The 12,477-nt window shown below is 45.5% G+C and overlaps 1 protein-coding gene across 1 annotated transcript in view; it reads left to right on the top strand.

Moving 5' to 3' along the window:
* The window catches only part of TLX2 (T cell leukemia homeobox 2), a 105,743-nt gene that overhangs the window by 71,337 nt on the left and 21,929 nt on the right, over nt 1-12,477 (top strand). The window contains exon 2 of the mRNA XM_063457506.1: nt 6,874-7,111. Coding sequence (XP_063313576.1) covers nt 6,874-7,111 — 238 coding nt within the window. The remainder of the gene's footprint in view (nt 1-6,873; nt 7,112-12,477) is intronic.

Genomic DNA, 12,477 nt, shown 5'->3' with positions numbered 1-12,477 from the left:
TAATAGGCACTCACTCCAATAGACAGTAATAAAATAGGCAGCGGTAACCAATACAAGGGTTCCCAACCTTGTGACAAGAAGGAAGCAAAAAAAGAAGAGAGGAACCGCGCCCCAGATGATAGTTAATATATAAAATATACGTACACAAAAATGATCAACGATTCTTATAAATCCTCAGAAATAAAAACAGAGAGAAAACATCATAGAGCAATATTGTTAAGTAATAAAATAAAATAAAATTGTTAAGACACCCTTTGTGTCTATAAGTAAAAGCGCCGTTTAGTTCACCTTCCCCTCTCACCGTATCAAGTCTCTGTTCGTATAATTTGTAATCCACGAACCATAACCAGGGGAAGCGGTAATCTCCCGAACAGGATCCGTGAAAGGACTCCGGTTCCCGAACAGAACTCCACGAACTGCCGCTAACAGCCGAACCACGACATCCACCAAGCGGCATACGTTTCCCATAAGCAGTCTCTAAGCGAGAATAATAAATCCCCCCAATAACGAGACAGAAGCTCCGTATTGAGGGTCAAACAGGATCTGGCTTTACTGTGGGCTACCCGCCCGTATTTATGCGGGTTTCCCACTTGGTGGACACTCCCCTAGGGGACCAAATGGAAGACTGAAATTACAGATGTACAGTAGGACATTACAGACATACAGGCATAGACTTTTCCCACAATGCAATATGGTTTCCTCCTTCCTGCCCTGGAGAAAATTGGGAAGAAATGCAATTATCTCCAGGACAAAGACCTATCGCCATTTTAAATATAAAACCAGAAAGTACATAAAAATGCATAACTTTATAATAACTGTACATTTCACATCCATATCACATATCCCCAGATAGCCGGGATCTGAGGGCACATTATTGACGAATAGCGCTCATATCCCATACGTATAGTTCAATCGCCATGGAGTCAAAGTTCTTACAGTCTTTCGGCAGGCGATCGACTCCATGGGAAGGCTATCTGGGTTAAGTACTTTTCGTCGACGGTAAAACTCCCGAACAGATGGTGTTCGTACGGTTTTGTCGAGACAGCCAGGTGACCCATGGTTTCAGCGGTGTTCGGCAGAAAGAGTGTCCGTTTTTAGTTCCATGGAATCAGAGCCGAACGCTGCTGGGCTTTCGTACGGTTTAAAATGGCCGCTGCCTCGTGGTCGACATACGAACGACGGCCACCCTGAAGTCGGTTTAATTGAGAAGTGTCTGCGGTTAACCACAATGTTCTAATTGGGATTAAAAGGTTAACCAGCAGCACACTTCTCTTCTGGGTGGCCATCCGTTCGGTAGCTTTTATTCGTGGAAAACAGTCATTCGTATGGTTATGATACTGGAAACAGTCATTTGGACGGATGGAATAAAATAGACGAATCCACAAAAAATAGACAGACGGATGGTTCTGTCACAAAAATAATGGAGTGAATTAGAGTAATTTACACTCACATTTGGTAGAGCTATCCAGGAGCTCTACCGTAATTTGCTTGGACAGAACAATCCCCGTCTAAGGATCTATATCACAGCGGATAACTCAAAATTTCCAATGGTGGTAGTGATATGGAAGGAATATAAAAAGAGAACTCCAATAGTATAGTATGTAATGATAAAATTAATAAAAAATACAGATAGGAATGTGGTACTCACATTTACTAGAGCAGAAACTTGCTCTAGTATAACCAGCTTGGGTGGTATAATCCCCACGAAGGATATGGTAACTAGGAAGTAAAATAGTAAATAGGTGTATATAGCTTTAAAAATGTAATATTTAATAACAAGTATATAAAACAAAATGGCTATATATAAAAGAAAGTCCCACTTTACGCGTTTCGCCCGTCAGGCTTCTTCAAAAGTGTGAGAGAGTCTTAATAAATGTCCTTTATATAGGTAGTATGCTTATGAATAATGACTTCCTGGTGTGTTCGCTCGTGGAACTCACGCGTCATACCGGAAGTGACGCGGCGTTACCACGTGGAATAGTACTGTGTGTTCCAGCGTGGAACGCATCAGCGGCCATTTTAAGGCCGTATGCGTCATACCGGAAGTGATGCAACGTCTCTGTACGCAGTGGATACTGCGAGTTACAGGCTTGGAACGCATCGGCCGCCGCGTCACTTCCGGTATGACGCGTGCGTTCCACGAGCGAACACACCAGGAAGTCATTATTCATAAGCATACTACCTATATAAAGGACATTTATTAAGACTCTCTCACACTTCTGAAGAAGCCTGACGGGCGAAACGCGTAAAGTGGGACTATCTTTTATATATAGCCATTTTGTTTTATATACTTGTTATTAAATATTACATTTTTAAAGCTATATACGCCTATTTACTATTTTACTTCCTGGTTACCATATCCTTCGGTGGGGATTATACCACCCAAGCTGGTTATACTAGAGCAAGTTTCTGCTCTAGTAAATGTGAGTACCACATTTTCTATCTGTATTTTTTATTCATTTTATCAGTACATACTATATTATTGGAGTTCTCTTTTTATATTCCTTCCATATCACTACCACCATTGGAAATTTGGAGTTATCTGCTGTGATCTAGATCCTTAGACAGGAATTGTTCCGTCCAAGCAAATTACGGTAGAGCTCCTGGATAGCTCTACCAAATGTGAGTGTAAATTACTCTAATTCACTCCATTATTTTATTTTATTACTTAACAATATTGCACTATGATGTTTTCTCTCTGTTTTTATTTCTGAGGATTTATAAGAATCGTTGATCATTTTTATGTACGTATATTATATATTAGCAAGACTTCCTATCAGTCCCTAGTCTCGAACTCCATTGCTAGCTACTAAATAATTAAATAAAAAATCCCGACGCGCGGTTCGCCGATATTCTGCTCGTCCAGGGGACTCCATTGGACTCCAGGGGACTCCATTGCTAGCTACTAAATAATTAAATAAACATCCAGGTGACTCCATTGCTAAATAAACATCCAGGGGACTCCATTGCTAAATAAACATCCAGGGGACTCCATTGCTAGCTACTAAATAATTAAATAAACATCCAGGTGACTCCATTGCTAAATAAACATCCAGGGGACTCCATTGCTAAATAAACATCCAGGGGACTCCATTGCTAGCTACTAAATAATTAAAAAACATCCGACGCGCGTTTCGCCGATATTCGGCTCGTCGGACGAGCCGAATATTGGCAAAACGCGCGTCGGGATGTTTATTTAATTATTTAGTAGCTAGCAATGGAGTTCGAGACTAGGGACTGATAGGAAGTCTTGCTAATACTACTCTCCAGATAATTTTCTAGCTTAGTGGATATGATTGTATTATAGTCGCTCTTATTTCCAGCTGCAGGGACGCTTAGCGAGCAGGATTTTCATTTTGTAACTGAGGGTGCTTGGAGTCTAGACAGCGGTTTACTTGTAAACGTTTTTCTCTAAGCTAACTATCAGCCCAGTTAACTTAACGTATTCCAGTAGACAGTTGCTCGAGGTCCTATAACTGCTGGGATGTTTTTCTGCAACTACTAGGAGTTTTACATGTAACTATCTCCAGGGTGGTATATAGGTTTTGTTTGTGAGGATCCCATTTTCTTGGGGGATGTTATTTAAGTGTGGATTTTTTTCTACTATAAAATATCATGTTTGTTTTGGTTTTGTTACCCCTCAACCTATAACCACTCATGTTGCCATCAGACTAAGGCAATTTAGCCTTATATTAACTATTTAGACGGTCTGTTAATTACAGCCCCTATTCTATTTCTTTTTTCACTTTTATATATTTGATACCTTTCTTTTAATGGTTCCATTAAAGGTTATATTTTAACATTTACATAATAACTATATACGTGTGTGTGTGGGTTGCTTACTATATACTAGCTCCATATAGAGAGTTGAGAAGGGAAACTCCTTTTGGTATTTCTCCTCCTTATCTATGGATAACTAGTATATTCTTTTCTGTTCTCTTTTCTACTTATATTTTATATATTAACTATCATCTGGGGCGCGGTTCCTCTCCTCTTTTTTTGGTCAAAAGAGACTTACAGGAATTTCCTGAACCCCTGCTCTGATCTGGGTGATTTTTGTATATGTTATTCACCCAGATGTATTTGTGGGGATATGTAGTGTTTTGGGGTGTTTTCTGTGTTTTGTGAAATGTTTTTTTTTTATTTTTTTGCTTGGGGATAATTGAGTTAATTACAGTATCTTACTCAATTATCTCCCAAGCAGAGGGGAGGGTTTGTGTACATTATCTGGGAGTGACTAACTGTACAAGACTGTTTTGATTGGTTTTTGTGACTTTGTGTCCTATGCTCCACAAGGTCCATGTGGGTGGTAACCAGGGCGCACGGGCTCTGGGGGCGCAAGATTTCAGTGACCGGCAGGAGGGAAGCTCTCCCTCCTGCCGGGCCACCATCTCGGCCCCCGGTGCTGCGTGCGGCTGTGCTGTAATCAAACGCGGCGAGGGAGCTCTAACCTCTCTGCTCTGCTCCCTTGCGCGCTGTCTGCTGATACCGCGGGAGCCGGAATATGACGTCATATTCCGGCTCCCGCGGTATCAGCAGACAGCGCGCGAGGGAGCTGGAGCAGCGAGGTTAGAGCTCCCTCGCCGCGTCTGATCTCAGCACAGCCGCACGCCGCCCAGCAGCCCCACTGGACCCCAGGGAAGGATTCATCATCCACACCAGCTCTCCAGGTAGGGAGGCTGGGTGGAAAATATATATTTATAAAATAATTAGTGAGTGTATGTGTGTGTGTGAGTGTACGTGAGTGTATGTGTGTGTGAGTGTATGTGAGTGTATGTGTGTGTGTGTGTATGTGTCTGTGTGTGAGTGTATGTGTGAGTGTATGTGTCTGTGAGTGACAGAGTGTGTGTCTGTGAGTGACAGTGTGTGTGTCTGTGAGTGACAGTGTGTGTCTGTGAGTGACAGTGTGTGTGTCTGTGAGTGGCAGCGTGTGCGTCTGTGAGTGGCAGCGTGTGCGTCTGTGAGTGGCAGCGTGTGCGTCTGTGAGTGGCAGCGTGTGCGTCTGTGACTGGCAGCGTGTGCGTCTGTGAGTGGCAGCGTGTGCGTCTGTGAGTGACAGCGTGTGCGTCTGTGAGTGGCAGAGTGTGCGTCTGTGAGTGACAGAGTGTGTGCGTCTGTGAGTGACAGTGTGTGCGTCTGTGAGTGACAGTGTGTGCGTCTGTGAGTGGAAGCGTGTGCGTCTGTGAGGGACAGTATGTGTCTGTGAGTGACAGTGTGTGCGTCTGTGAGTGACAGCGTGCGTCTGTGAGTGACAGCGTGTGTGTGTGAGTGACAGCGTGTGTGTGTGAGTGAGTGCGTCTGTGTGTGTGCATGTGAGTGTATGAGTGTGTCTGTCAGTGTATGAGTGTGTGTCTGTCAAATCAGTGAGAGTATATTTGTCATTGAGTCTGTGTGTGACTATCAGTGTGTCTGTCAATGAGTCTGTGTCTGTCAGTGACGTCTGTGTGTTTGTCATTGAGTGTGTGACTGTCAGTGTGTACAGAGTGTAGCGGAGCGCGGTACAGGAGCTTCTGTTTCCTGTACCTGGCCAGACTGACAGGAGGTGCTCACAGAGAGAGCACTCCCTGTCAGTTCGGCCTGGTACAGAAAACTGAAGCTCCTGTACCGCGCTCCGCTCCGCTACACTCTGTACACACTGACACACCAGGAAGGGGAGTGTGACCACTAAAGGGGTGTGGGGTGCACCAAGGGACAGGGAGGGAATGGGAGAGAAACACCAAGAGACAGGGAAAAGAGGGGGTAGGGGAGAAGAACACTAAGGGACAGGGAAGGGACCATTAATGGTCAGGGAGGGGAGAGGGGCTGGTTAAGAGGCACATAGGTGAAGATGTTTTTTTTTTTTGGGGGGGGGGGGCGGAAAAATGCATCTTCGCCTATGTACCTAAAAATCCAAGCACCGGCCCTGGTGGTAACCTTGTGGGGAAAACTGTATAAAAGACAATAAACCCTCAGATCTGCTGAGTTCCTGTTTTACCCGCAACATAGAGTCTAGTCTCATGTGTGTGTGGGGGGGGGGGAAAGGCAGCATCTACAGTGGGGGATTGCTATACTGTCTATACTCCCCATGGCTATAATCACTAAGCTCTTTTAAGAGCTTGTTTCTGCTACTCTCTCTTGGAGGAGAGCTTCACCCACTGGAACCTGGAGCCTTGTCGTAGGTCCAGGGTGGGAAGAGGATGGCGAGTTCCCAGCCAAGCTGCGGTGGTTCGTGGGATCTGCAGTGCGGTGTCTGGTGCGTTGTTGATGGTCCTTGGTAAGCACTAGGAGCATCGATTGATGGAGGGTCTGTCACAATTACAGTGTTTAAGGTTTAATCATTGCCATCGTTACATAACGTTAGTACATCACCCTCACAGGGGGTTAAATAGGTCACAAGACAGGAAGTGTGTTGGTTGCCACGGGTGAAGTAACCATATGATAAAAATACGTAACTTTCAAATATGCCGGCCTGGGATGGAGATTAGATTCCAGCAATCTGTGGTGATGCACTGGATTAAGCCAAGCCTCAAACACATCGGAGCTTAAACTGGGTGAACACCGATCTTAAAATGTGTTAGTTTAATCAGTGCCAGCATTAAAGCTGCTATCCGCTATCTCACAGAATGATTAACAACAAGTGAGTCCCATTATCTCTGGAAATATTAAGTTAGGGTGACAGGTCGTTCTGGTCATTCTGATCAGACAAACCTTTCCATTGCTTCAGGATTCCTTCTAGGATATCCATATTCAACTTATTTAACCCTGAACTGCAGGCTATCCATTAGGGCACCATGGGTCAGTACTCGTCCACTTAAGTGGTGGGGTTATTTTTGTTCCATCTTACTATTCCCAGCAAAAAAGGTGTATGATACTTATTTTCCTGTATTTTTCCAGATTCCCTCTCCCCGTTTTCTGTCACGCGCCGGATAGGACACCCTTATCAGAATCGAACTCCTCCAAAGCGGAAGAAACCTCGTACCTCATTTAGTAGATTCCAAATCTGCGAACTGGAAAAACGATTCCATCGCCAAAAATATCTGGCATCAGCAGAGAGGGCGTCACTCGCCAAGACCCTACACATGAGCGACTCGCAGGTCAAAACCTGGTTTCAAAACCGCAGGACAAAATGGAGGTGAGTAAAGCACCAAGGTACAGATACGGAAAAAAGACACATTTTATACAGTTTGTAACATTGAAACAATTTATAACTTTTCTACAGGAATTCAAGTGATAGAAAGAGAATACCTTATTACTGGTCAAAAGAGAAATGCTACACGAGCTGGCACTGTACTGATAGGAGGATAGAGAGCTGGCACTGTACTGATAGGAGGATAGAAAGCTGGCACTGTACTGATAGGAGGATAGAAAGCTGGCACTGTACTGATAGGAGGATAGAAAGCTGGCACTGTACTGGTGGGAGGATAGAAAGCTGGCACTGTACTGATAGGAGGATAGAAAGCTGGCACTGTACTGATAGGAGGATAGAAAGCTGGCACTGTACTGATAGGAGGATAGAGAGCTGGCACTGTACTGGTGGGAGGATAGAAAGCTGGCACTGTACTGATAGGAGGATAGAAAGCTGGCACTGTACTGATAGGAGGATAGAAAGCTGGCACTGTACTGATAGGAGGATAGAAAGCTGGCACTGTACTGATAGGAGGATAGAAAGCTGGCACTGTACTGATAGGAGGATAGAAAGCTGGCACTGTACTGATAGGAGGATAGAAAGCTGGCACTGTACTGGTGGGAGGATAGAAAGCTGGCACTGTACTGATAGGAGGATAGAAAGCTGGCACTGTACTGATAGGAGGATAGAAAGCTGGCACTGTACTGATAGGAGGATAGAGAGCTGGCACTGTACTGGTGGGAGGATAGAAAGCTGGCACTGTACTGATAGGAGGATAGAAAGCTGGCACTGTACTGATAGGAGGATAGAAAGCTGGCACTGTACTGATAGGAGGATAGAAAGCTGGCACTGTACTGATAGGAGGATAGAAAGCTGGCACTGTACTGATAGGAGGATAGAAAGCTGGCACTGTACTGATAGGAGGATAGAGAGCTGGCACTGTACTGATAGGAGGATAGAAAGCTGGCACTGTACTGATAGGAGGATAGAAAGCTGGCACTGTACTGATCGGAGGATAGAAAGCTGGCACTGTACTGATAGGAGGATAGAGAGCTGGCACTGTACTGATAGGAGGATAGAAAGCTGGCACTGTACTGATAGGAGGATAGAAAGCTGGCACTGTACTGATCGGAGGATAGAAAGCTGGCACTGTACTGATAGGAGGATAGAGAGCTGGCACTGTACTGATAGGAGGATAGAAAGCTGGCACTGTACTGATAGGAGGATAGAAAGCTGGCACTGTACTGATAGGAGGATAGAAAGCTGGCACTGTACTGATAGGAGGATAGAAAGCTGGCACTGTACTGATAGGAGGATAGAAAGCTGGCACTGTACTGATAGGAGGATAGAGAGCTGGCACTGTACTGATAGGAGGATAGAAAGCTGGCACTGTACTGATAGGAGGATAGAAAGCTGGCACTGTACTGATAGGAGGATAGAAAGCTGGCACTGTACTGATAGGAGGATAGAGAGCTGGCACTGTACTGATAGGAGGATAGAAAGCTGGCACTGTACTGATAGGAGGATAGAAAGCTGGCACTGTGCTGATAGGAGGATAGAAAGCTGGCACTGTACTGATAGGTTAGAAAGCTGGTACTGTACTGATAGGAGGATAGAAAGCTGGCACTGTACTGATAGGAGGATAGAAAGCTGGCACTGTACTGATAGGAGGATAGAAAGCTGGCACTGAACTGGTGGGAGGATAGAACGCTGGCACTGTACTGATAGGAGGATAGAAAGCTGGCACTGTACTGATAGGAGGATAGAAAGCTGGCACTGTACTGATAGGAGGATAGAAAGCTGGCACTGTACTGATAGGAGGATAGAAAGCTGGCACTGTACTGATAGGAGGATAGAAAGCTGGCACTGTACTGATAGGAGGATAGAAAGCTGGCACTGTACTGATAGGAGGATAGAAAGCTGGCACTGTACTGATAGGAGGATAGAAAGCTGGCACTGTACTAATAGGAGGATAGAGAGCTGGCACTGTACTGATAGGAGGATAGAAAGCTGGCACTGTACTGATAGGTTAGAAAGCTGGCACTGTACTGATAGGAGGATAGAAAGCTGGCACTGTACTGATAGGAGGATAGAAAGCTGGCACTGTACTGGTGGGAGGATAGAAAGCTGGCACTGTACTGATAGGAGGATAGAAAGCTGGCACTGTACTGATAGGAGGATAGAAAGCAGGCACTGTACTGATAGGAGGATAGAAAGCTGGCACTGTACTGATAGGAGGATAGAAAGCTGGCACTGTACTGATAGGAGGATAGAAAGCTGGCACTGTACTGATAGAAGGATAGAAAGCTGGCACTGTACTGATAGGAGGATAGAAAGCTGGCACTGTACTGATAGGAGGATAGAAAGCTGGCACTGTACTGATAGGAGGATAGAAAGCTGGCACTGTACTGATAGGAGGATAGAAAGCTGGCACTGTGTTGATAGGAGGATAGAAAGCTGGCACTGTACTGATAGGAGGATAGAAAGCTGGCACTGTACTGATAGGAGGATAGAAAGCTGGCACTGTACTGATAGGAGGATAGAGAGCTGGCACTGTACTGATAGGAGGATAGAACGCTGGCACTGTACTGATAGGAGGATAGAAAGCTGGCACTGTACTGATAGGAGGATAGAACGCTGGCACTGTACTGATAGGAGGATAGAAAGCTGGCACTGTACTGATAGGAGGATAGAAAGCTGGCACTGTACTGATAGGAGGATAGAAAGCTTGCACTGTACTGATAGGAGGATAGAAAGCTGGCACTGTACTGATAGGAGGATAGAAAGCTGGCACTGTACTGATAGGAGGATAGAAAGCTGGCACTGTACTGATAGGAGGATAGAAAGCTGGCACTGTACTGATAGAAGGATAGAAAGCTGGCACTGTACTGATAGGAGGATAGAAAGCTGGCACTGTACTGATAGGAGGATAGAAAGCTGGCACTGTACTGATAGGAGGATAGAAAGCTGGCACTGTACTGATAGGAGGATAGAAAGCTGGCACTGTACTGATAGGAGGATAGAAAGCTGGCACTGTACTGATAGGAGGATAGAAAGCTGGCACTGTACTGATAGGAGGATAGAAAGCTGGCACTGTACTGATGGGAGGATAGAAAGCTGGCACTGTACTGATAGGAGGATAGAAAGCTGGCACTGTACTGGTGGGAGGATAGAAAGCTGGCACTGTACTGATAGGAGGATAGAAAGCTGGCACTGTACTGATGGGAGGATAGAAAGCTGGCACTGTACTGATAGGAGGATAGAGAGCTGGCACTGTACTGGTGGGAGGATAGAAAGCTGGCACTGTACTGATAGGAGGATAGAAAGCTGGCACTGTACTGATAGGAGGATAGAAAGCTGGCACTGTACTGATAGGAGGATAGAAAGCTGGCACTGTACTGATAGGAGGATAGAAAGCTGGCACTGTACTGATAGGAGGATAGAAAGCTGGCACTGTACTGATAGGAGGATAGAGAGCTGGCACTGTACTGATAGGAGGATAGAAAGCTGGCACTGTACTGATAGGAGGATAGAAAGCTGGCACTGTACTGATCGGAGGATAGAAAGCTGGCACTGTACTGATAGGAGGATAGAGAGCTGGCACTGTACTGATAGGAGGATAGAAAGCTGGCACTGTACTGATAGGAGGATAGAAAGCTGGCACTGTACTGATCGGAGGATAGAAAGCTGGCACTGTACTGATAGGAGGATAGAGAGCTGGCACTGTACTGATAGGAGGATAGAAAGCTGGCACTGTACTGATAGGAGGATAGAAAGCTGGCACGGTACTGATAGGAGGATAGAAAGCTGGCACTGTACTGATAGGAGGATAGAGAGCTGGCACTGTACTGATAGGAGGATAGAAAGCTGGCACTGTACTGATAGGAGGATAGAAAGCTGGCACTGTACTGATAGGAGGATAGAAAGCTGGCACTGTACTGATAGGAGGATAGAAAGCTGGCACTGTGCTGATAGGAGGATAGAAAGCTGGCACTGTACTGATAGGAGGATAGAGAGCTGGCACTGTACTGATAGGAGGATAGAAAGCTGGCACTGTACTGATAGGAGGATAGAAAGCTGGCACTGTACTGATAGGAGGATAGAAAGCTGGCACTGTACTGATAGGAGGATAGAGAGCTGGCACTGTACTGATAGGAGGATAGAAAGCTGGCACTGTACTGATAGGAGGATAGAAAGCTGGCACTGTACTGATAGGAGGATAGAAAGCTGGCACTGTACTGATAGGAGGATAGAGAGCTGGCACTGTACTGATAGGAGGATAGAAAGCTGGCACTGTACTGATAGGAGGATAGAAAGCTGGCACTGTACTGATAGGAGGATAGAAAGCTGGCACTGTACTGATAGGAGGATAGAAAGCTGGCACTGTGCTGATAGGAGGATAGAAAGCTGGCACTGTACTGATAGGAGGATAGAAAGCTGGCACTGTACTGATAGGAGGATAGAAAGCTGGCACTGTACTGATAGGAGGATAGAAAGCTGGCACTGTACTGATAGGAGGATAGAAAGCTGGCACTGTACTGATAGGAGGATAGAAAGCTGGCACTGTACTGATAGGAGGATAGAAAGCTGGCACTGTACTGATAGGAGGATAGAAAGCTGGCACTGTACTGATAGGAGGATAGAAAGCTGGCACTGTACTGATAGGAGGATAGAAAGCTGGCACTGTGTTGATAGGAGGATAGAAAGCTGGCACTGTACTGATAGTAGGATAGAAAGCTGGCACTGTGCTGATAGGAGGATAGAAAGCTGGCACTGTACTGATAGGAGGATAGAAAGCTGGCACTGTACTGATAGGAGGATAGAAAGCTGGCACTGTACTGATAGGAGGATAGAAAGCTGGCACTGTACTGATAGGAGGATAGAAAGCTGGCACTGTACTGATAGGTTAGAAAGCTGGTACTGTACTGATAGGAGGATAGAAAGCGGGCACTGTACTGGTGGGAGGATAGAAAGCTGGCACTGTGCTGATAGGAGGTTAGAAAGCTGGCACGGTGCTGATAGGAGGATAGAAAGCTGGCACTGTACTGATAGGAGGATAGAAAGCTGGCACTGTACTGATAGGAGGATAGAAAGCTGGCACTGTACTGATAGGAGGATAGAAAGCTGGCACTGTACTAGTGGGAGGATAGAAAGCTGGCACTGTACTGATAGGAGGATAGAAAGCTGGCACTGTACTGATAGGAGGATAGAAAGCTGGCACTGTGCTGATAGGAGGATAGAAAGCTGGCACTGTACTGATAGGAGGATAGAAAGCTGGCACTGTACTGATAGGAGGATAGAAAGCTGGCACTGTACTGATAGGAGGATAGAAAGCTGGCACTGTACTGATAGGAGGATAGAAAGCTGGCACT

The sequence above is a fragment of the Pelobates fuscus genome, chromosome 6 (assembly GCF_036172605.1).
Source record: "Pelobates fuscus isolate aPelFus1 chromosome 6, aPelFus1.pri, whole genome shotgun sequence".
In the NCBI taxonomy this organism is placed as follows: Eukaryota; Metazoa; Chordata; class Amphibia; order Anura; family Pelobatidae; genus Pelobates; species Pelobates fuscus.
This window is presented reverse-complemented; position numbering and strand designations above follow the sequence as displayed.